General features: G+C 42.8%; 1 protein-coding gene across 2 annotated transcripts in view; it reads right to left on the bottom strand.

The window, feature by feature from the left end:
* The window catches only part of CTNND2 (catenin delta 2), a gene marked incomplete at its 5' end in the record, with an annotated part of 948683 nt that overhangs the window by 88769 nt on the left and 833948 nt on the right, over positions 1-25966 (bottom strand). Inside the window, 2 exons of one of the 2 annotated variants that reach the window (XM_082623542.1) lie at positions 19502-19652; positions 20694-20768. In XM_082623542.1, coding sequence (XP_082479668.1) covers positions 19502-19652; positions 20694-20768 — 226 coding nt within the window. The remainder of the gene's footprint in view (positions 1-19501; positions 19653-20693; positions 20769-25966) is intronic. The other variant, XM_082623543.1, reaches the window with a different exon arrangement.

Genomic DNA, 25966 nt, shown 5'->3' with positions numbered 1-25966 from the left:
GGCATGATGCCTCAACTATAGTGTCTGAATAAGCTCTGCTTACTGTACTTAAACAAGACAAACTTAAAAGTGCTCCACAATGTGATCTACAGATAATTCTAAAATTATTTGTGCGCATGTGGTCTTATATTTTTCAGTAGCACTCACAAAAGAAACATTATCTTTTACCTGCTTTACTGAAGGGAAAGAAAAAGAATACAATTATGTAAGAAACCTATCTTTAGTTAATGAGCCAAGAAATGCTTGTCTACCTGTGGCTAGGCATTTTATTTTTAGATTAGGATTCCTATAGCTGTTTCTGTATTTAGAGAATTAAAATAATTGGACCATGACTTTAAATATTAAATATCTTTTTTTCCCCACTGATGATACACCTATGAATATATCAGTCCTAAGCATCAAAGCCATTTTTCCCCATTTTCTACCGGACATCTCTCCTTTCATATCTAATACACATTTCAAACTTTCAGCCCCAAACCAAACTCCTGATTCTATTAGCCTGTGTCCTCTCCTTCCTTTTCCTATTTATAGTGTTTTGCATTCCATCCATCAGCAAGTCCTGCTGGCTCCACCTTCAAAATACTTTTCCCAACCCCTCTTCTACAGCTCTGGACCATGATAACATGATGTCCCTCCCAGACTCCTGAAATCAAGCCCTCACTGACCTTTTTGCTTTCCTCCAGTCTAGTCTCTGACCAGCAACCAGAGAGGACTTCAAGGACTGTAAATCCCATCACTCTCTCCCAGCCAAAAAGTCTTCAGATTCCTTCTCTAGGCTTAAAGGCTTCTCTCACTCACCATCACCATCTCCAACTGTTCCTGCCTCATTTACCAGTTGCAAAACATTGACCTTCTCACCATTTTAGGCACATGCCAAGCTCCATCCTGCAGCAGGGATTTTGCTTCGCTGCTCCTTCTGCCCAGAAAGCTCTTTCTCCAGATGGCTTAACATGTGGCTCTTGCCCATCCTTCAGGATTTGCATGGGTGTCACCTGGTAGAGGCCTCTCCTGACCACCCATTCAACACTTTCCTCTGCTTGTTATGCCCTAATCCCTTAAACTACAATATTTTGTTCACATCCAAAGCAGAAAGTGAATATTTTTTGCTTCCTTTTGAAACTCTTTCAATCTTTGGACCATACATTCCAGGAGGCAGAAACTTTGATGCTCTACTGGGATCGGCACATAATAGGCACTCAATAAATATTGGTCAAATGAATGAATGAATGAATGAGGAGATAATTTCACATTTTTGAAATCAGCAGACAAGGACAGAATTACACTAACCCCTTGAAATATCCAGCTATTTCTTAGTATAATATCTTAGCAACTGTATTAAACCATCACATCAGACATTTATGGCATGAGAACTGAATTGTGGAGCTTCCAGTCTGAAAGCCAGCTTCTTTCTATTTAATTAGTCCCCAGGAAGTTTCAAATACTCTACCCATTGTCTCAATAATGATACTTTATATGTAGATAAGAAATTATGATTGAGCATAAAATTCATACTGTAGTCTTAATTAGCTTCAAATGTAATCCTTAAATCTTGCCTGGTGTTTCTCGCCACGCAGTTGGCTGCTTTTCTCTATGTGGTAAAGCTCCCCCGCTGAGGAACTGCAGCTCAAAAATGGTGCATGTGGAAACAGCTTGTGAAAATACAGCTAACCCATCAGAGAAGCACATTCTCCTAACATCAACCCCTGGCCATGTGGGAGCAACGGGAAGGTCATATCTGGAGTCCTTCAGGGTCAGGCTACCCTGGGGCTGTGGTCTCCAAACTGGGCCCTGTGTGCCCGGGGACTTCATGAAGCCTCTCTGAGGGAACACAGGGCCTAGGGGTTTTCAGGGATCCCATTTTCAGATCCTTGGCTTTCCTATGCACTCTTCCAACAAAACTGATCTGCTTGAAATCCCTCCCATGTGCATGTTCACAGCCTTCCTTACCTGACTGTACAAAACCTAGTCTAGTCCCTCCCTGCTCATGAGTGGCAAATGTGCTCTAAGTCCAAACCAAGGTGTTTTTCTGCACAGTGTTAGTGTCTGGGTTGAAAAGGAAACAACTCTAATGATGGCAGTCCATCCATTTTTTTTTTTTCCCAAAGAGGTAGTTTCCAATTCTTTACCTTCTCGAGAATGAAGGAGAATTTACTCAGGTTGCCATTGGATAGGTAACTAAAACTAACTTCTGGTGATGGATCCCAATGAGATTTTGAAATAAAATCCAGAAGAAGTTGAAAGAATCAAGTGATATTGCTATAAAGATCTTTGATTCCCTTCACCTTATCTGAGTGATGTTTCTCAGTATTTAAATCTATAAACATACATACACAATGAGAATAGAATGATACTGAATCCTGTTTATTCAAGCAAGAAGTAAAACTCATTTTTGAATATCTGAATTGATTGGGATAAAAGGGCTCATCCATCTAAGGTATACATTTCAAATACAATTTTACTTTTTATATCTAAAAATTTTAATCAAGGTATATGACACATATATGTTGCTGTTTTGCTCATGTCCTACTAAGAACTACAGTAATAACAATACATAAGAGAAACTTAAAGCCTAATACTACAAGAAATATTAAAAAAAATTTAATTTGTGTATCTTTTGTTTGCAGAAAGAATATTTAATAGGAGACTTTTAAGCATTTAGTAAAATTCTTGGGGAATGTCGAATGGTTACATGCTCAAGAAGCAACAGAAATTATATATAATTTCTAACACTAATGAAGAACTTCCTTATTATTTAAAAGGAGAATGGTGGATATTAAACCACTATGATATTCAGATCAGGTATATTTAAAAGAGGGATGTGTCAGATTTATCTTTGAAATGCCACACAGGAAACTACATCTTTGGAAACAGTTTATATTTAAAAATGCGATTCTGTGCAGCTAAAGAAACCATCAAGGAAATGAAAAGGCAGCCTATGGAATGGAAAAGGATATTTGCAAATCATATATCTGATAAGGGGTTAATATCTAAAATATATAAAGAACTCAGAGAAATCCATAGAAAAAAGCTCAGTCTGATTAAAAGTGATCTGAATAGACATTTTTCCAAAGAAGACACCCAAGTAGTTGGACCCACTGATTTGTCTGTCTAGTTAGTTCTAGGCAGTTGCCGTTTGTTTATTCTGCCTCCAGCTTATGCCAGGCCCTCAGGTTCCTTCCAGCGGCCCCGAACAGGGGTGGGTGTTTGAAGACGAAGCATGGGGGCTAGGCTGTAGTTGTTACTGTCCCTGGTGTTGTCTCTTGTCTGTAGTTCTGGTTTTCCTCCACTTCCCCAGCACTGCTCTCCAAGGATCACTGTCATCCCAAACCCCCCAATCCTCTGCTCCATTCTTGCCCAGAGCCCACCAGCCCAGCTGGCTGGGGGTGGGTGACCCAGGGAGCCAGCTGGGAAGATGAAAAGCAGGGTGGCTATATGGGCTGCTTTAAGCTAATGTGGGAAGAAGACAAAGCCTGACTTAGTCAGGCTGTCCCTTCCCATTTGCACCTAATTACCATGGATGCAGTCATGTTTACACATAGGAGATCACTTACTTACCCATTTAAGATGGGCTTTGTGGCAAACCGTACTTAACTACTGAATGCTCGGCATTCATTGTCTGTTGCTCACAGATCATTACTATCCAACTGAGTAGCACAGTCCCTTGCTTACCATTTAAAATACTGATCAAGGGAGGTGTTCTACTTTGTAATTCAAATGTTTTTAGCTAGTTCTAGTCCTTTGCCTAATGGAAAATAGGTAACTGAACAATCCTCTATTTTCCCCTATAATGATGTTTCAGAAACAATACCCTTTACCTTCATTCAACAAATAGCCTTGTCAGTATTCATCACCTACCCTACATCTTTTTATCCACTAGCTCTTCTCCCCCAGCCTGGGCCAGTAGTGAAAACTGGTGAGAATGGAATACAATTCCAGTATTGCTCCTAGGGGTAAGTGAGGTGTCACAGAAGAAGGTGACACTTAACACTAGGGTATACAGGATCAGGTCAACTGAGGGATGTTCAGTGAAGCGAATGGAATAATTCCTTGGATCTCCCCATTGTCTGACTTTCCTTAGTTCGGCAGATTAGCATCCAGCCAAGAAAGCAAGGTCAAAGGTTTGATCCTCAAGAGAAGCCATTAGCTTCTTCCAGTAGCTGATGCAGCCTCCCCCATACCAAACCCCAAAGATACCAGATTCAAAAGCAACTTAAAGCACGCACTGCCTAGCATTACCTCTGCACATCAAAGAAAACACATTTTAATAAATCCTTCAGGCAGAGGTATAAGGTCACAGCAAAGAAGAGCATATTTGGGAAGTGATAAGTAGCTTTAACTCAAGAAAAGCAGTGCTCAGAAAGGTAATGCTAATACTCTCGTTTTGTGGAACGATGCTTGTGAGGCAGGGTTATAACTCAAAGTATTAATTTGTATATTTTCTGGTTATTTTTCTCCTTCTTTGCTTGCTCATTGGTACCCCGTGGGCATTTTTTCCTTGGGCACTGGCAGGCTTCCCAAGTGGTGAGGAACTCAGACACCCTGAGTGGGGAAGGATGGCACCAAGGGGACAGCCTGCTTCCATCAGAAAAATTGAGACAGTCCCTGTAGCCTTCTCAGCCCTGAACTCTATTGTCAGCCTTACCCTTGAATTTGATGTTTCCAAAAAGCTCTTTACAATCATCCTCTTGATTCAATTCGTCTTTAACCATAAGGGGCTTAATTAAGTGGAAAGGTAAAGTTAGAATCCTTTGCCAAACTGAAGAGACCCATGACATCTTCACCTAAGTGTGTGTTATGAAAGATTATTCTACAACAGGGAGCTGATGCCCACTTGATATTCCTACTATGTATAAATTCATTTGCAAGAATTCATGCTTTGTTTTGACTCTAGCTATCAGTACCTTTAGTGGCAATGTTAACTGAAATCAGCTATTTTAAAGCCATCATCCATTATATACAATAATGTAAAGAGAAAGTTTGAATCAGAATAATTTCTGGAGAAAATTTCTGTGTCTGTTGCAATCAAAGAAATAGAATGTCTCAGAGAAAAATGCTCACAGGATAATGACTTCAGGTTTAGACTGTAGTCATTATAAAACATTTCAAAACTGGAAGAAGACAGTTTTCCAGGAGATTAGCAGGCTGTTTTTATTTATGATGGGTCTTACAGAGATTTAAAGCAGTAGTTCTCAACTTTGGCTAGATATTACAACCTCCAGGGAGCTTAAAAATATGTGTTAATAACTCAGTGTCTTTGGGGATGGGCTCTGGTGATTCCAGTATACAACTGAGATCAAGAATCATGGTTTGAAAAAGTGTTTTTCATGCTTTTGTTTACATAATAAAAATAAGGCTTGGAGCTCTATTTTTAGGGATGTAGTGGTGGTGGTGTGTTCAAGGTGAGGAAGGAGGGTGAGGGTAGGTATGTAGGTCTCAATTGTCAGTGATGTTATGCTATAGGTTATCACTGCAAACCAATTTTGAATAATTAGGAAAATCAACATATAACAATGGTAATTTGGTTGATGAAACCACAATATTATGACTTCAACCTACTGTGCATTCAAATAAAACCTAAACATTATCTGCCAGATGCTGAACAGTCCTGTTCTGGGGGTTCCAGCAGCAAACAAGGAAGCTACTCCCCCTGCTCCCCTGGAGTTCATATTCTAGCAGAACGATGCAACACCTCCCTGTGGCTGTCATCCCATTCATACGATGTTAGGCATTGCCAGGACTTTCAAAAGAAGCATAAAAAAAGAAAACAGAGAAAGATGTTTTTCTTGTTCCTAAAGAGCTACTGGCTTGGCCGAGGAGACGATACTGCTGCATCCATTAGCATTATGCACTCATATGTGTCTTGTGCACAATACTCCTTATGTGCTAAATTTGGTGAAATGCATTGATAGACATGAAAGGGTTCAAATAGGGCACAAAATTAAAGAAAGAGTTCTCAGGGAAGCTTTGTAAAAGGGGTGGAACTAGAATTTGTCTTGGAGGATAGGTAAGGAGTAGATAGAAAGGAGGTGGTGAAAGAGCAACTGTGGGGAGTGGGGGATAGAATAGCTCAAGTGGAAAGAGAGGGGTAGGAGCAGGGACAGTGGGGAGAGAGCCCAACTGGAAGGACAGCTGTGAACTTAGGAACAGTAAGTATTGAGGTTGGGACTTCCCTGGTGGCACAGTGGTTAAGAATCCACCTGCCAATGCAGGGGGCACGGGTTCGAGCCCAGGTCGGGGAAGATCCCACGTGCTGTGGAGTAACTAAGCCCGTGTTCCACAACTACTGAGCCTGTGCTCTAGAGCCCATGAGCCACAACTACTGAGCCCATGCGCCACAACTATTGAAGCCTGCACACTTAGAGCCCATGCTCTGCAACAAGAGAAGCCACCACAGGGAGAAGCCTGCACACTGCAATGAAGAGTAGCCCCAGCTCACCACAAGTAGAGAAAACCCGTGTGCAGCAATGAAGACCCAACACAGCCAAAAATAAATAAATTTATTGTTTTTTAAAAAGTAAGTATTGAGGTTGGATAGAGAAAGTGAGAGTAAAATTATTTAAGGTCTGAAAAATGTAGGCAGTGCAGGGATCTAAACATCTCCTCTGACTCAGAAAGTAATGACTGGGCTGTGATGCACAGAGACATCTCCAGAATCTGTATATGCTCAGCTTCTAAGCCCAACTGTAGGTTAAATACTGATCACGCTCTTGAAACATTTGAATCAGTGCTAAAAACTGAATTTAACTAAAGCCCAGATACAGCTAAAATACATGTTTGATTAACTCAGCCCTCCACCTTAGCAGACTGATAGAAGAAATGGGGTGTTTTGTTGGAGGTATGTATTATCTACTTCAGTCAATTCTAATATTTTAACACACAATGTCTAGCATAAACAAGAAATCACAAGACATGTAACAAAGCAGGAAAATGTGGCCAAAAATGAAGAGAAAGGATAGTCAATACAGGCAAATCCACAAATAACTCAGATACTAGAATAAGCAGACAAGGATTTGATCTGTGATAGAAATGTTAAATATCAAGTGGAGAAATGGACAACATGTATGATTAAAAAATGAACAAATTCAGCAGAGAAATGGAAACTATAAGAAAGAACCAAATGGGAATTCTAGTACTGGAAAATACAATGTCAGAAATAATGAATTTATGTGATGGGCTTCACAGACGATTGACCCAGGACAGAGCCCTGAAGCAGAGTGGAGGAGAAAAAGCCAAAGGAAAAGAAAGAGGAAGGAAGAAAACTAGGAAAGTTCTCTCTTAGGAATGATGTATGAATATTTCAAATGCTTCTCAGAGGTTGGAGCAAGATCAGAAGAGAGACATGCTCATACTAGGAAGCATGGAGACTCTGGCAGGGGCCTTAATACAAACTGTTTTACTGAAAAATAAAATCAGATGGCAGAGTTCACTTTGTATCATGCATATCATGGAAACACTGAATATTACTTTATTGGAAGATTTTACGAAGGTCAGGGTGGCAGTAGTGATTTAGGGGTGGGAGCTCAGAAAGGGTGAGAGGGACAAAGTGACCCAGGTAGGATGCCATGGGCGTGCCCTGGACTTGCCATACTGCAGGCTGAAATTGGAAGGTGAAATACACATGAAGAGTAAGGAATTCAAGAAACTCCCCAAAGAAGTGTCAACAAGATATCCTGATGGATTTACTGTCTAAGGATAAAGAAAAGAAGGAAAAAAACCCAAAGTGTCTATCCATTTCTGTCACTGGAAAAATAGGGTCAAATAAAAAACTAGGGTTTGGGTTAGTATCTGAGGAGTAAAGGGGAGGATGACCTGAAAGTTCAACCTTTTGAGTTTCAGGTGGACTGACAGAGCAGAGGTGTCTCGTATTGGGCTGTGGACGTGGGAGGCCTGTCTTGGGCAGAACTTCTAAATTTTTCCTCAGTATGGCACACATAGAAAATGCTAATACCTGTACTGTGTCCTGGGGTCAGAGCTGTGCCTTGATGGGTGCCACAGATCCAGGCGCTTGCTCCCCAGACCTTCCTGAGGGCTGAGGGCATCAAAGTTGCAGCACATCTGTGACCCATTCGTGGTACACAGTGTGGGAAACTCTGGTCTAAGGAAGCAAGTTGAGGCCTTGTTTCCTGCAATAGCCTCAGTGGTCCCTCCATAACTATTTGCTGGTGAGTAAGGCCTGTGGCTTGTCTCTCACACACACTCTCTATTCTCACTTTTTAAGAGTAACAATGTTGCTAAATAGACATTTCTCCAAAGAAGACATACAGATGGCCAACAGGAACATGGAAAGATGCTCAACATCACTAATTATTAGAGAAATGCAAATCAAAACTACGAGGTATCCCCTCACACCAGTCCAAATGGCTATTATCAAAAACTCTACAAATAATAAATGCTGGAGAGGGAGCAGAGGAAAGGGAACCCTCTTACACTGTTGGTGGGAATGTAAACTGATGCAGCCACTATGGAAAACGGTATGGAGGGTCCTCAGAAAACTGAAAATAGAGCTACCATGACCCTGCAATCCCACTCCTCGTGGGCATATACCACCCAGAAGATGAAAACTCTAATTCGAAAAGACACATGCACCCCAATGTTCATAACGGCACTATTTACAATAGCCAGGACATGGAAGCAACCTAAGTGTCCATAGACAGATAAATGGATAAATAAGATGTGGTACATATATACAATGGAATATTACTCAGCCATAAAAAAGAATGAAATAACGCCATTTGCAGAAACATGGAGGGAACTAGAGATGATCATACTAAGTGAAGTCAGTCAGAGAAAGACAAATATTATATGATATCACCATATGTGGAGTATAAAAAATAATAGAAATAAATTTATTTCCAAAACAGAAACAGACGCACAGACATAGAAAAAAAGTTACGGTTACCAAAAGGGAACGTGGGGGAGGGATAAATCAGTAGTATGGGATTAATTCATACACACTACTATATATAAAATTGATAAACAACAAGGTCCTACTGTATAGCACAGGGAACTATATTCAATATCTTATAATAACCTATAATAGAAAAGCATCTGAAAAAAAATATATAACTGAATCACTTTGCTGTACACCTGAAACTAACACAATATTGTAAATTAACTGTACTTCAATTAAAAAAATAGATAAGTACCCATCTCCCCCCCCCCAAAAAAAAAGAAAAGAAAAAGAGTAACAAGGTCACTTATAATGGACCTGACTCTCACACAAACACTAGTCGGTATTAGTCCATGGAATTAATATTCAGTTAAAAAGTTTAACATCACTTTCCATTTCATAGCTATGACATTCCTCTCTGATGAGTAAATTAAAGTGTTCAAGTCTGCAAGTGAGGACCATGGGAATTTCTTATCCTTTGATCTACCTTGCACATTGAATACCCTCTAATGTTGATGCTGGAATATTAGTAACTCCTAATGAAAAGCAACACGTTGTACATTACCATATGCCTGCACCATTCTGGTTTGTACTCTCTCGAGTTCAACTGCCTACATTAAATAGTAAGGATGATAAAATCTGGGATACAAAGGATATTACGTGCTTTAGGAAACAAGCCGCTTGTCTTTTATCATTCCACTCCAAAGCCAGTATTTTACCTGACATTGTTCAAAGATGTTATCATACAAAAAACTGAAGAGGGAATTGCATTTTAAATTTGAAAAAAACAGGTTTGCTCAGAGACAGTACATTTTCATGAGCTTTCTTGGTTATAAGAGAAGAAATCTCTAAATTTCAATTAAGTGTCTTGAAAGAACTTTTGGGACATTTTGAGAAGGAGCTGTTGGGAGCTGTCTGATTCTTTGCCTCTCTTCTCCTCTATGACCTCAGTCTGGCAGGATGAACGGATGGGCTTTCTCTTCTCAAAGCATCTCAAGAAGCTTGCTTCTTCTCAAGGAGCAAAATCTGCTTTGTGTCATCTCACAGACCAGCATCCTAGCTCCTGGCCTCAGCTGCCCAGATGCTAGGGGAGCTGCCCTGCCAATCTTCCATCACTTCCTGGGTCCCCGGCCTCTTCTGGGGCTTGCTGTGTCCTTCGTCCTGGGATGGCTGCCTCACCTCTCTACAGTGTCTGCCTTCTCTTCGTCTTAGCGCCTTATGTGTCCTCCAGGTCAGATCCACTGGACCATTCAAGTGATGGCACCAGCCTATACACCCTTTTTTTTTTTTAGCGGAACCCCCAATTACATATACCCTTGGCTGCTCTGCAATTCCTCAAGATCCAGCATAATAAATACAATCAAACATAAGGCAGAATGGTTAAAAAAGTATTCATTTAAAAACTTTTAAACTACTTTCTAATCCATTATTTTTAGTATTGAAAGTAAAAATAACAATTTATTTCCACATGATTAAATGATTTTCCCTCCTTTTGGCAAGGGGAAGAACTAGCAGTTAACAAAGAGAAGGAATATAAATTAAAAACTTTATTCTGGGGCTTCCCTGATGGTGCAGTGGTTGAGAGTCTGCCTGCCGAGGCAGGGGACACGGGTTCGTGCCCCGGTGGGGGAAGATCCCACATGCCGCGGAGCAGCTGGGCCTGTGAGCCATGGCCGCTGAGCCTGCGCGTCCGGAGCTTGTGTTCTGCAACAGGAGAGGCCACAACAGTGACAGGCCCGTGTACCGCAAAAACAAACAAACAAACAAACAAACAAAACCATTATTCTGCTAAAATCCTCTTTTTTATTTTCGATTCTCAAGAATGGGGGTATTTGGGAGAGCCATTTCATTTCTTATGCATTCTCTTCTCTAAATCTTTTCTTCTAAAACTGTTTGACCAAGCATTAAAATAAATACCGAAATGGTCCAAATAAAGTTAGGTGTTTTTCTCCCTCTTTTCTTACAGTGGAGGTTCTGAAATCTGCCTCAACTGGAAATTTCAGTTGACTCAGTCAGTTTTGCCTTTTCCCCACATCGAGTATTTCCAAGGGGCCAATCATGAAGTTTTGTTTAATAAAATCATTATTGGCCCTTCAATTTATTTACAACTTCCCCTTCCAAGGAATTCTTATCTGCCAGACCCAGCCGCCAAAATTCCCCAACAGGTGTCTGAAGTTCATTAACAAAGAACCCATGTCTTTGCTGGAAAGGACGGCAGCATTCATGAGATTAGGTTCTCGGCTTTGGGAGATGAGAGCTCTAACACAGGCACCTAATCTGAAGATGCCAAATTCTGGCCAAAGCACACAGCTCTCCGGCTGCCTAGAATTTGGCTCGTGAAATCAAGTTATTAAAGCGAGTCAGCAAAGAATGCTCTGAAAAATCACCTTGTCTGGGAAACCGGGCTTCTTTTAAAAATACTAATTGAAATTACATGTGTTTTAATTAAAACAACATCTGCCAGGGTCTGAAGAAACATGTTTTGAAATGCAGAGAAGGTATGTCTCTAAAAATGTCCTCAAACCTACTTAATAAAGTAAAGCTTGTACATTCCCAGGAATAAAAATATTACTTTGCCTCCCAGGTTGCACTGAGGTTTCCAGAGCCTCAAGTCTTTCCCTGGGCACAGGTGGGATTCCCCAGGGTCAGGAACACAGATAAAGAAAGTGCCCATGTGTGATGAGTGGCCTGTGAAAAGTCTGCCCTCCAGAATGGGGTGCCCACATCCCAGCGGGTTCTGCTATACAGAAGCCACTGGCATGAGATGAGAATGTAGTAAAACACACACATGTGTGTATTTTAACTGATGGTAGTGCCATACATTTTAAGAGCCCTAGGAGACACTGTGAGTGCAGTGATATTCTGAATACTCAGAGGATGATGACCAGCATGTCATTTCATTCCTAAGCCGAAGAAGTGAGACAAACGTTTGAGAAATGATCTCCTGAGTAACATCTGGAATGCTGCTTCATGGAGACTGAGACACAGGCTTAGGTGTCTGTTTATTCCCTGAGAGAACATGCTCTCATGATTCGAGAACTGGGTAAAATAGACCTCAAAGTCTGGATGAAGATCAGGGCTGCCAGGTGTAGAATTCCATGGGTACACATCTCAAAATTTCAGCTGTGAGATGACTAAACAAAAGAGAATGTTTACAAAGCTACACACATTTAGGACAGTATGGATACAATGAAGGTTCCCCCTGTTTTCCCCCTCCAGTGCTGCAAAGGAAAACACATTTCTCACCAAGTAAAGATCTGGTACAGGGGCAGGGGCTGGCAGGGGAGGGGTGGTTCACATTCCATCAGCATTACCTTCTCCTTTATTCCGTCTTTATTTTCACTTAAATACAGAAGGTTTTTATGTAATCCTTTAAATATAAGCAACCACTGTCTATAAAGAATCATTAGAGTGGTCAGCTAAAATCTTTTATTTGAATACTTAAAATAGATTGTGGCAAGAAAAGAGGCTGGGAAGGGAATGTCCCTTGTGTCAGCCCCACTGCCCCCTCCTCCCCAGAATGAATGAAAGAGACGATCTGAAAACCTTGAGAGGAGTAGCAATGGGTTTGTTGCTTAAATCATAATTAACTCCCGGGCAAGAAACTGCCCTTCTGTTGTTCATGATTTCATGAGTGTGGAAAAGTGTGAGACATGCACTGCTAGGTGCTCCTGGGGATTTGGGGCTCCCTTTTCTTCCATCTCTTTTGGGGGACAGCTGTGCTTAGGAGCCAGCAGGCTCCCCTGAGAAATGTCCCTCCCTGATGCCAGAGTGTCTGGATTCTGTCTAGTGCTCCCTTTGAGGCTGGGTTGGGTTGAGAGGGTGCTGCCTGGATAGAAGAAGCTCAGAGAGTTGACAATGTGAAAAGAAGTTCAGCCCAATGTGAAGAATGGGTCATATCATATGAATGTATGGAGGCAGCATTCTACAATTCCAAACGTGGTGACCTGACCTCCAGATGATAACAGAGTGCAGGGAAAGGGTCACGCAGGACAGAGAGGACATGGCTAAAGGACATGGCTAGAGGACATGGGGAAGGAAGGGCCAGGTTCACAAAGCAGTGGAAGGTCCTCCTCTTCAGTCCGGGGAGGGGAGTGAGGCAGCCAGGAGGATGCTTCCAGCACCCCAGCCCTGGCTCGCCTGCTGGAAAATGTGGCATGTAGCCACCACCCAGGGAAGTGAAGGGAGGGTGCCCTGTGAGCTCTGCCAATGCCACCCGCAGGGGTGCAGTGGCTCTGCCAATCTCTGATAGCTATTTGGGCATATGCAGAAAGTGTTACTAATTCCTGCCCAATCCCAAACCTCTCCCAAAGTGGCAGCAGAATGAGTTTGACTAGAGTCCAGGATTTCAGGCAGCATCCGAGCTGTCTTTCTTTCCTCTCTTCCCTGGATGCTGTGGAAAGAGGCTGAAACAGACCTCCCCTCTACCCCTCCTTCTCTCTTTGTGGGATTCCCCAAACCTCCTCTAGATCTGTTCTTCAGAATAAAAAACCTGTGTTATTCTCCCATCAGAGAATTAGTTCAGCAAATATGCACTGAGCATAGCAAAGGGTTAGGCATGGTAGGACATACAAATAAGTATGGAACCTGATTCCTGCTTCTTATTTCACTGGGGGGAAATGCAATGCGTATATACAAAAAAAGACAACACAAAAATAAAATTACATAATGGAAATCTAACATAAATTAAAAGATTTTTTATCAAGTAGGTATTACCCACCTCCTTCCTGTGTTCAAGGAGCAGTGTTCATCAGGAAGGCCACCCAGAGCTGGGCTCTGAGTGATGGCTGGGGGGTGAGTAAATGCACAGAGATGAAAGACCATGCCAGGGAGGGATACAGCTTGGGTGCTAGTTTGTGAGTGGGGATGATGGTACAAAAACCAGTCTGGCTGAATAATTCATCAAAAATAGTGGTTAGGGATAAGAGGCCGTTTGGTAACACCACCCAGTACTTCTCCTGTCCAGTGTTCCTAGGAGTTTGAAGTTTTAAATTTTGTTAGTTTTGTTTGTTTGCTTGTTGGCAGAGAGGATAGGGAATCTGGAAAAGAAATACCTGCCATCTTCATCAGGAACTGTCGATGTGCTGAAATGGATGGCATTTTGGTAAACTTATTAGAGCAATACAGTGTTGTTTGTTCTTTTCTCTGAAGCTAATTATTACCATTAAAAAAAAAAAACTCTTGGGCGCAGTGGTTGAGAGTCCACCTGCCGATGCAGGGGACACGGGTTCATGCCCCTGTATGGGAAGATCCCACATGCTGCGGAGCAGCTGGACCCGTGAGCCATGGCAGCTGAGCCTGCGCGTCCAGAGACTGTGCTCCGCAACGGGAGAGGCCACAACAGTGAGAGGCCCGTGTACCTCAAACAACCTAATAAACAAAAAAACTCTTTCTGAATGATGAAATAACACTTTATGAAGAAGGATAATTAACATTTTTGGAAGGCTGCAAAGAAATGGATGGATGTGCATTCACCTGGACCACTGCACCATGTCATTTGGAAGAACACAAAGATCTACCTGTAGCCTACTTATCACCTGATGGCAGAGACATACACAGAACCATGGAAATAGCCCAGATGGAAAGACAAGGAGAGGCAGAGTATGTGACACTACTTTAGTGCTACTATCTTAAAAAAATTTTTTTTGAACAAATCAAAGAGGAAATCAAAAAATACCTTGAGATAAATGAAAACAAAAGCACAATGATCCAAAACCTATGGGATGCAGCAAAAGCAGTTCTAAGAGGGAAGTTCATAGCAATACAATCTTACCTCAGGAAACAAGAAAAATCACAAATAAACAACCTAACCTTACACCTAAAGCAACTAGAGAAAGAAGAACAAACAAAACCCAAAACTAGTGAAGGAAAGAAATCATAAAGATCAGAGCAGAAATAAATGGCATAGAGACCAAGAAAACAATAGAAAAGATCAATGAAACTAAAGCCTGGATCTTTGAAAAGATAAACAAAATTGATAAAACTTTAGCAAGACTCATCAAGAAAAAAAGGGAGAGGACTCAAATCAATAAAGTTAGAAATGAAAAAGGAGAAGTTAAAATGGACACCACAGAAATACAAAGGATCATAAGAGACTACTACAAGCAACTATACACCAATAAAATGGACAGTCTGGAAGAAATGGACAAATTCTTAGAAAGGTACAATCTCCCAAGAATGAACCAGGAAGAAATAGAAAATATGAACAGACCGTCACAAGTACTGAAATTGAAACTGTGATTAAAAAATTCCCAACAAACAAAAGTCCAGGACCAGATGGTTTCACAGGTGAATTCTATCAAACATTTAGAGACGAGCTATTGCCTATCCTTCTGAAACTATTCCAAAAAATTGCAGAGGAAGGAATACTCCCAAACTCATTCTATGAGGCCACCATCACCCTGATACCAAAACCAGACAAAGATACCACAAAGAAAGAAAATTACAGGCCAATATCACTGATGAACATAGATGCAAAAATCTTCAACAAAATACTAGCAATCCAAATCCAACAGCACATTAAAAGGGTCATACACCATGATCAAGTGGGACCATGTGTGCTACTACCTGAACCTCATTAGAGCTGATGGGGTGGACTGATTGTTGTTCAATAGCTTATTTGGACTTTTCCTTATCATGGAGTCCAAGGAAGATGAACCTTTCCTTAACCAGAGTTGTGGTAGCTGCCCCCCACCCCCCAATTAAAAGAATGATCTAAAGAAGAGATGTAATTTAAACTGGACCCCAGTGATTGAAAACAACTGGATTCCTTCTGAAATTCTGAGTGTCTGCATACATCTAGTAAACTTTAGTAGGTTTTTGGATGATTTTCTTTATTAATATAAAATCCTTTTCTTTAGTTAGTGTTTTATGTCATTTGCTTACTTAATGTTTTGCTGATGTGGAGTTCATTATAAGATAAAGGCCAGACAGGAAAAAATTCAGTTATTCATTCAGCAAATATTGATGAATCCCTGGTATGGGTCAGGCATTGTTCTAGGTACACGAGCTACATCAGTAAACACACAAGGTGGAACTTCCTGCTCTTAGTGGGTTTACTTTCTAGTGTGGAGAGATGGACAAGAAACAAGATAAATAAATAATATGTTATATATTAGAGGGTGATTAGTACTGTGAAGATCAGTAAAGCAGGACAGGGGATACAATTTTAAGAATGGGCACCAGAAAAGGTTGTATTGGGAAAGTAACACTTGAGTAAAGACCTGAGGGGGTGAGGATTGACCACATGGACATCTGCAGGAAGAGGAGTGCAGGCAGAGGAAACTGCATGTTCAAGGGCCCTGAGGCAGGCTTTTGGCTCAGGTCATAAAGGAACTGCAGTGAAGCAGTGGCCACAGAAAGGTTAATGCCAGTGAGGAAGAAGGTGAGGCTGGAGAGGGAACAGAGAACTGGATTGTATAGAGCCGTGTCTGCCTTGCAAAGACTTAACTTTACACTGAAAGAAATGAGGAGCTGATGGAAGGTTTTAAGTGGAGAAAAGACATGCTGTAAGGTTTTGATAGGACCACTCTGGCTGCTCCTTTGAGAGTAGATGGTAGGGGGTGAGCGTAGAAGCAGGGAGTTCTCAACCACTGCCCCACCAGGAAAGTGGCCATGGTAATAACGCAGGGGAGAGAGGATGGGATCTGGGGGGACAAGGCAATGAAGGTGAGGAGGGTCAGGTTATGGGAAAATGCAGAAGGAAGACCAGAGTTTTTGATGGACTGACATGAGAGTAAAGAATCAAAGGGGACAGCAAGGTGCTTATCCTGGACCACTGCAGGGACAGGGTGCCATGCGGAAGGCTGCAGAAGGATTGGTTTTGGAGGAAAAGACAAGGAACTCAGGGCTGGAGATGTTTTACTTGAGATGCCTGTCAGATATATGGTGGAGGTGGTGGACAGACTATTGGATACAGAGATGTGAGATTCATACCAGAGATATCTATCTGGGAGTTTTCAGAATATAAATGATCTTTACCACCAGGAAACCATACGAGGTCACCAAAGCTTTGACTGAGAGTTGATAGAAAAGTCCAAGTTTAATTTTATCTTTGTTCTTGGTTCAAAGTCGTTGCAGCTTTTTTTTTTCAATATATAAAGTTCTGTAGAGCATTTTCTTATAAAGAACCACTACTTTGATACAATATTTAAAGCAAAAGAGTTAGCAAAGGTCACATTTCCTTTCTCCTAGATAGAATAGAAGAGTGTTTTTGGTTCAATTCTGCTTTTCTTCCTCAAGGAAAAAGTTATTGACTCCATAAAGCTTCTGGCTGAGATATTTTCACTCCTATTTTTAAACATTTGGTTCCCTTTCCTGTCTGGTGACATTTGATAGTAAAGGCTTAATTTAACATGGGCAATATGGACTTCCAAATGTTCCTGCCTCAGAGGCAGTTCTAGATAACTGGCTTCTCGGAAAGAAGAGATGCCTTGAAGCTAGAAAACCAATCAATAGTTCCCTATTTTGTTATATTTTAATCCACCAAAAGAAATAAAACACCCAAATGCACACCACCTAGTAGTTCGTACCCAAGCAGTAGACTGATTAGCTATTGATTTTCCCTGCATTTTAGAGAGGAGCCCAGCTCTGTCCTGTCTAAAACACCTATGCAAGGAAAAGGAAAGTGAATCTGGAGAGGGCTAATAGTGGAGTTTAAAGAGGTAACAGCCACCACCACCATTTAAATTAAATTCAAACTAAGTCTAATTGTAAAATTGTGAGTTTATGTCATGCCTTATGATGTACTGCAAGCATAACAAATAATTGCATTTATTAGACACAGATTTGAAATCTGGTCCCTGTGAATAAATAAATGGCTTGGAGACCTGCAAATACTTTGGTATTTATTGGAGGATATGATGGGTATTGCAAAACGGCAGGAGAAAAATGGCTGGTTCCCAGGTCATGAAGGGCTTGGTATGCCACGTTCAGGAATTTGGATAGTGGAGGTAGACCGTTGTATCTATGCATAATTTGTATATGAGACTTGGACCCACGCTTGGTACTCCAACTACCCCAGGAATGGAATCTTCCCCCTTTGCCCGCTCTCACCTGCTTTTCCCAAATCCCCCAGAAGCTGCATAACCGGAACATTTGCCACGATGGGTGGTCCAGCTCCCTGCTGCCTGACCTCTGCTGATTCCTGCTACCTGTGGGCAAGCTTCCTGCTGCACTGAACAACCACCCCACCAGAGTCATCTCTTCGATCCCAGGAGGACAATGGTATGTGCAGAGGCTGTGCCTCTCCCCAGGGAAGGTCCCTGTGGTTCATCATTCTCCAAGCATCAATCGATCTTGGCCTGGTTGGGCCTCCTCCCAGTTACAGAGGGAGGAACCAGAAGGTCTCTCCAGCCTGGGCTCCGACCACTCACTCTGCACCAGGCACACCAGGCCCTGCAAAGGCCTTGAACCCAACCGCCTGCTTCCAGATCCCCTTCTGGGAGGCTGTCTGCAGAGGCTGCTGCTTCAGCTTAGGTGCTCTGACCCCCAGAGAGCCACAGGGCCCTGTTTCACCTCCCTCAAGTTTCTGCTCAAATGTTACCTTCCCAACATCTCCTATTTTGACTTTGACCTCTCATTTAAAATCACAACCCCTTACACTAAGTGAAAGAAGCCAGGCACAAAAGCTCACGTCTTGTGTGATTCCATTTATAGGAAATATCCAGAATAGGAAAATCCACAGAAAGCAGACTGGTGGCTGCTGGAGCTGGGAGGAAGGGGAATTGGGGGATGACTACCTAATGGGTACAGGGCTTTCCTTAGGATGATGGAAATATTTTGGACCTTGACATAGGTGCTGGTTGTACGACATCATCAAAATGCTAAATGGTACATTTTAAAGTGGTTAATTTTATATTATGTAAATTTCACTTCACTGAAAAAAAATCGCAACCTCACCAATTACATTGTGCCTGACCCAGCTCCATTTTCCCCCATAGAAAGTTTCTACCACACCGTGGGATTCATGTGTGTATTTTGTTGGCTGTACTTCTCCCCTCTTCAGAATGTAAACTCCACCAGGGCAAGGCTTCCTGGCTGCTTTGATATCATCTCTGGGCCTAGACCAGGCCTGGAACAAAGTAGGTCATGGACAAAAATTTGTTGAATAAATAGATCAATGTATGCCTCTTTAATGCTTCATTAATAAAAGAGCCTCCCTATTTCTTGAACACCAAACTAAAGGGAGATTATTCTTTAAAAATAGGATTAAAGAGCCAGTATCGTCTAATCCAAAGTAAATTTTAACATAGAGAGAGGAAGAAAAGTGGCCTGTATCCCATTAGAATTCCAGTTCACAACGTGGAAAGCAAACAAACAGCCTGACAAGGATTTAGAGGATCAGGACGATGGTATCCAGTGCTGAGCACTGTGGTCATTTTTAATTTGCAAAGATTAGAAATGTCAACAAACATCGCATTTTCCTCTAAATTCTAAAAGATAAATGAGCGCACTGATTTCCGCTAGAAGGAGAGCTGGAAAAGCAAGGCCTCTAACACATGCTCTGTTTCTGTACATGCATATACGTCCTGCACATGGATTCAACCACAAGAAGTACACTGTACTTCAATTAAAAACAAACGCAGACACTGTGAATCGGAGGGAACTTACCAATGAGCTCCTTATTCCTGACGTCCAAGGCCATGTTCCGGAGTGCCGTGGCCACTGCGCACACCACTCGGTCATTGTCTATCCGCAGCAGCTCCACAAGGATGGGCAGGCCTTTCTCTTTCCGGACAGCAGCTCGGATATATACCGACCACTGCAAATGAGGGGAAGCAAAGACATTAGGAGCTGGGGTGGAACCCCTACAGGCAAACAGCACATGTGGGTTTTCACACTGCCGTCTACAGGTGCCAAGAAGGTTGGATGATCAAGACCTCACTGTGGAATGGGTTGAGGGTGTTGGACATGTATTTAAGCATTTTAACTTTATTTTTGTCTCCAACATAGGATAAAGGTTTCAGCTTTCATCAGTTAACCACTCTTCATTTCGCTGGTGCCAGCTTTCTCAGCCCCTGAGTTAGGAAGCCATTTGTGTGGCGTCTCTACTTGGTACTTTAAGATATGGAGGTCTGGGACAGGAAGGGCTGGCTATTGACATTAACAGGAATAAATTTTAAAAATCCTGGGAAGAGTAGAAAACGATAAAAGGTAGAGTATAGGTCACTTTTTAAAAAGAGACCTGAATTTCGAGGTGGGGCAGAGAGATAAGTCACAGAAAGTACTGTCAATTAAGTTGTTTGCTGAATATTTAGGAGGAAATAAGTCAGAAAATGGTAGGGGTGAGGAGAAGTAAATATAACATCGAAGATGGAGGGTGAAAATTGTAAAATTTAAAAAATCGAAATATATAATATTATACCTAGGGCCATAATTCAATGTCTAATTTATAAAGTAAGCATACAATTTGTTTTGGGTTGGCAGTCGTTGGCTTTAGTGGAACACACCTAAGGCTCTTTATAGAAATGTACTTGCAGTATCAGGACCATAAAGTATTCAGATTCATTTAACGGAATACAGGTAGGCTCAGGTTTTCCAGACATCTGCATATGTACACTTTATACTCCTATACAGTGTTCCAGAGAAAAGCATGCACCATAAAAATCAACCAATATAAGGGTTTACTCTGTTGCAATTTCAGTTATGATCTAAGAGAATTAAATTCATAACATGAGGTTCTGGATTCTGTGGCAGAGTCCTCGTGGGGACAACCAAAGGTGGACAAAGCTCCCACCCCACCCCTCCAGGTCCCTCCACCCCCTTTCCCCTTTGGGGCAGGCACCCCAGAGCTGGCTCTCACCTGTGGCAGGCAGGGAGCCCCCTCTGGCAGTGAACGTAGGGCATATGCCATGCCTGCCACATCCTCAGCCCAGCCCTGCATGAAATATGAGATTAAAAAAACACACAACTTCATCCCGTCCTATGTTAGAGAAGTCACATTCACATAGTTTCTTATCACCATCAACTCAGACCGAGTGCTTTTCTCCTGCCCCTACTCTGTGCCTCAAGCTCTATGAAGCCTGAGGGAGTGGGGACGCTCATGGAATTCACTAGAGCATCTCTTGATTACAATTAACTATTTCGTAGTCCCAATCTCAGGGAGCAAAGAAATGGATGGTCAGAAAGTCTTAGACATGGAAAAAGCTTCAGGTTTGGCAGCTGCTTATTGAAATTTGGCTGTGAGGATGGGATATCTCTTCCAAGGGAAGGCGTTTCATGAAGACAGTTCAAAACCTCCGTCATGTCCACAGGAAATGTCATTTGCAATTTGACATATGCTGAGACATGATTTTCATCTACTTCCTCCCCTGCTTGTGAACCTTTTTGTCTCCAGGGCCCAGAAAAGACTAGACACCTGGGCTTCTGCAGCCCATTCAGAAGTTCTTCCTTAAGACTAAGGGGAGAAGCTAATGGATTCTTCCTTAAGACTAAGGGGAGAAGCTTATGGGTTGGGTTCTTCCTTAAGACTAAGGGGAGAAGCTAATGGAAAAGAAACTAAAGGAAGAAAATAGAAATCAGGGTGGGGGGTGGTCAACATTTCCATATTGTAAGCTAAATATCAACAATATATTTGAACACTGGGGAGATATTCTGGGCCTTCTAAGAGACCAGATGGGATGTTTTGGGAATTCGGGCAGGCTGAAGCATGTGTCCAAAGATGACCTCTTTCCCAGAGCCACCTCTTCCTGACCCCGGATGCTGGCTTGTGCATTAGTGATCTCTTCTAATCCCCCAAACTCCTGGGAGAGGGACATTACTGTTCTTGTTTTATAGATGAGAAAATCTAGACACAAAGATTTTAAACAACCTGCCCACAGGTGTCACCTGTGCCCTTGGCCCCCAGTATTCTTCCTCTATCTGCTCTGTGATGCTGACAATACTCTCTTCTCTGCCATTATCTCATTCTCTCTTGCCTACACCTCTGGGCTTGGTCTCCCAGAAACTGCCTTCCAAACATTGAGAGGGGAGAACCTGACTATATATGAAATGAACCAAGAAAGGTGGGCTATAGCTTAACTTTTTCTCTAGCTATTATATCCCTTCATGTTGGATGGAAAGATGATTTGGTGTTTGGAAAATAATGAGAGTCCTTCAGCTTTGCTGAAGACTGATTTGAGAGTCGCCAAAAATGGCTATGCATGGCCAAAAATGTGTATGAGTTGTAGATACATCCTTTTGGTACGAGAAAATGGTCAACAGTGATAGGTTCTAAGTGAAAAGGGAAAATCAGACAATGGATTTGATCTTATGTTATCAATATACAGAAAATAACCTTAATTTTGAAACTTTTAGTTGTGTGTGTGTGTTTGTGTGTGTATGGAAAATCCCCATTATTAACTCAGTATATGACAATTCAGATTGAATTATTTACATTTCATTCAAAAGATTATGCAAGTTTCCAAAGTTTTCTTAACATGCAAGGATAGTGGTGCTTTTTAAGTAGCAGCTGAGCAGTCTTGGAATAGGTCATGTATAACCCACATGTGAACCTATATGTAACCCAACAAGAAGGAGTAAAGACAGCACAGAGGTGGAAAGAGAGAAAGACATGACACAGTACTGGGGAGATGAGGAATATTTCCCAAGTGCACTCAACACAGAAGTGCGAGGCTCATACAGAGTTTTTCCAAAAGAGAAGTGAGTTACCTTGGACAGCACTTCAGCCCCTGGGGTTAGTGACGTGTATGAGTTGCCAAGAGCTTTGTAATTGAAACAAAAGAAGTATAACTGGCATGAAAGTAGATGAACAAGAGAGATAAGTGTACCTTAACTCATTGTGGTTGAGGTGGAAATCTTTGGACAGAACTTGACTTTTTGCAAACAGAAAGAGAGTGTCATACAATGAGCCCACCAGTGAGAAGGGAAGGGACAAAGCCGGTAGACCAGGATGGCTTTGAGAAGAATGGTCCATGAGCTGAAGAGAGGATCCTTGATGATTCCAAAGGAGGAGAAGGAAGAGGAGGGGGAGGATGAGAAAGAAGAGATGGAGGAGGAGGAGAAGAGGGGAGGGGGGATGTGGAGAAGAGGGGAGGGGGGATGTGGAGAAGAGGGGAGGGGGGAAGGAGGAGAAGAGGGGAGGGGAAGGAGGAGAAGGGGGGGAAGGAGGAGGAGAGGGGAGGGGGGAAGGAGGAGGAGAGGGGAGGGGGGAAGGAGGACAAGAGGGGAGGGGGAGGAGGAGAAGAGGGGAGGGGGAGGAGGAGAAGAGGGGAGGGGGAGGAGGAGAAGAGGGGAGGGGGGATGAGGAGAAGAGGAGAGGGGGGAAGGAGGAGAAGAGGGGAGGGGGAGGAGGAGAAGAGGGGAGGGGGAGGAGGAGAAGAGGGGAGGGGGAAGGAGGAGAAGAGGGGAGGGGGAGGAGGAGAAGAGGAGAGGGGGGAAGGAGGAGAAGAGGGGAGGGGGAGGAGGAGAAGAGGGGAGGGGGAGGAGGAGAAGAGGGGAGGGGGAGGAGGAGAAGAGGGGAGGGGGAGGAGGAGAAGAGGGGAGGGGGAGGAGGAGAAGAGGGCAGGGGGGAGGCGGAAGCTCTGGTCCAGGAGAAAACAGCACAGAAACAGGACCCAAATTGTTCCTGGAGAGATGCTTTCCCAATGAGGGCCTCCGGAGAGTTATGATCCCTCAAAATAATCTCAGCTAAGACACACCTGACACTTAGACCTGTGCTAACTCATTTAGTCCTCATCTCAACCCTACGCGGTGGGCACTACTGTTACTCGCATTAGACAGATGAGGAAAGGTCACACATTGCAGATGCTCAGCCAGGTCTTGAACCCAGGGAGCAGTGCCCCAGAGTTGGTGTGACTGACCACCACTCTCCTGTGCTTCTCAGAAACACAGGATAAGTTAGACAATCTGCACTCACAGTTGATCTGATCCCTTACAAATTCACCAGTTCACTATGGTATAACAACTCATGTTATTATTTTAGTCTTCCAATAACCCATCTGGCACTCCTCTAAACTCCCAAGTTAAAGAGCCTTCTAGTACTGTCAATGGAGCTCCTGGACGTTTCAATCTGTTCTTGAGAACTACCTGCCAGGATTTAGCAAATCTGAGAAAAGAAGTCACGTATAATTGGAACGACAATGAGAAAGGCCTTGTGTCAGGAAAGGATGTCTTCTCTTTGCATGTGATGGGACAACAATTTGAAATAATAAATGCTGTTTCTTCTCCTCCTTGCCCATGGCTCTTCCTGGAGAGAGGCTCCACCACGATTTGGTCCAATGAGGTGATGTCAGGATGGGACAGATAACAAAGCAGCAGACAGTTAGTGTTTAAGGGTAGAAAGCACACATGCCGGTGAAAGATGAGATAGACTTGAAAGGGAATGAGAATAGACAGAAAATATTATGACCCCTCCTTGGATCCCACACAGAGTTTCCTAGCAGAGGAGAGAAAGGATCCAGGTTGGGGAGGAAGTGAGAGATGTAAAAGTATCTTTGGGGGCTGCCACCTGAAGTGTCCCTGGATAGGTCCTCCTCAGTGTGTGAGAGGCTGGTGATAAAACCCCCTGAGAGACAGAAGAGCAGAAAGCCGACAGAAACTCTGCTGTCCTTCCTGGACCTCAGTGCTGGTTGCACAAGACTCAGGAAGTCCCGCCATGAACCATCACGGAGCGGGGGCTGCACAGTAGGAATGGCAACAGGACTTGCTGGGCAGAAGAGGGTTCCTGTGGCCCCAGTGTGGCACGGGGTAGCCCCTGACTGTTTCTGTGGTCTTGAGTGGGTGGGCTGTGTAAGTTAGCCAGGGAAAAAGGCTAAGGATCCAGGGCTGCAGAAGGGTTAGTTGGCCAGGAGGTTGGGATGCATCAGAATGGCAGGCATGGACTGTGTCTGCATCTCAAGGAAGCTCAACAGTGGGGAAGGCAGGTGTGGGCCAGGAGAGCACCTTGGACCAGAAACGGTCTAATCTCCAATTGCCCTGTCCCAGCTGGGAAACCAGTAGGACAAGGAGGCTTGTCCTGGGCAAGAGGCAGCATAGGAGAGAAATGATTCCAGACGGAAATGAATACCCAATCTCCATCCCCCACAGGGATACGAATGCCTGTAAGACCCCCAACCTGAAAGACCCCCAAGTTTAGCAGCAACCACAGGGGGGAAGGAGAAGATGAAGGCAGACAAGCATAAATGTGGCCAAGTGTTAAACCTTGAGGGACTGGGAAATAGATGAATTTGATTGAGTTTGCTAGAAGTGTCTAGATTATGTTATTTTTTTCTTTTTTTCCTTTTTTGCATTAGGCAAAATGAGGGCTCCAGGTGACTTTCAAAAGAGAACATTTCTGGTTGTTGGTCTGCACTCTCTTTCTGCTTCTCACTAGTGGATGATGACCCTAAGAGTAGCCTTGGAAGATCACATCTTTGCCACACCTTGAAGATGGCAGAACAGCTGTCAGCCTGGGTGAAATAATTCATGGAGTGGAGCTTCCCTCCTCACGCACCTTCCCTTACCTGTTACACCAGAGAAAATAGCTTCTACCTCCTATCTCATTTGAGCCCTTGCATATTTGAGGGTCTCTTTGTTACAGCAGCTAGAATTTCTCTAACTAATGAGATGTGCTAGTGTGTTAAAATGGACTGTAATCATTGACTCCTAACCCTAGGTTTTAACTAGTGATGTTGGAAGTGGGGTTCCTCATCCCTGACCTCTTCCTTGTAAAGATGACCCCTGGGACACCCTTGTGCCCTGTGTGTGTGTGTGTGTATATGTGTGTGTGTATATATACATGTGTGTGTGTGTGTATATATGTATGTATACACCCTTGTGTATATACTCCTATTATAGCAACTATCATGTTTTTTCTGGCCTTTTTGTTTACATGTTTATTACCAGTACCTGAGGGAAGTTACCAAGTCACATTCATCGCTTTATGTCATCTGTCTTCTAATTACTGGCTCACAGCTGGGGAGTAAAAACGTTTAACTGGTGAAAGAAAATGTCAGGTTGATTTCTAGTAACACATGTGTATTACTTAAGAACAGCATTCTCCACTGAAAGGCACTAGATAGAAAGGATCAAAGCCACTGCAATTAGTTGGATCAGCAAGTTCCATCCACTTCCACAAAAGTGTAATCAGGGTTTGAA

Source organism: Mesoplodon mirus (assembly GCF_964341445.2).
Source record: "Mesoplodon mirus genome assembly, chromosome: 5".
NCBI classification, from domain to species: Eukaryota; Metazoa; Chordata; class Mammalia; order Artiodactyla; family Ziphiidae; genus Mesoplodon; species Mesoplodon mirus.
The sequence above is the reverse complement of the archived record's forward strand: the minus strand, read 5'-3'. Positions and strand labels throughout refer to the sequence as shown.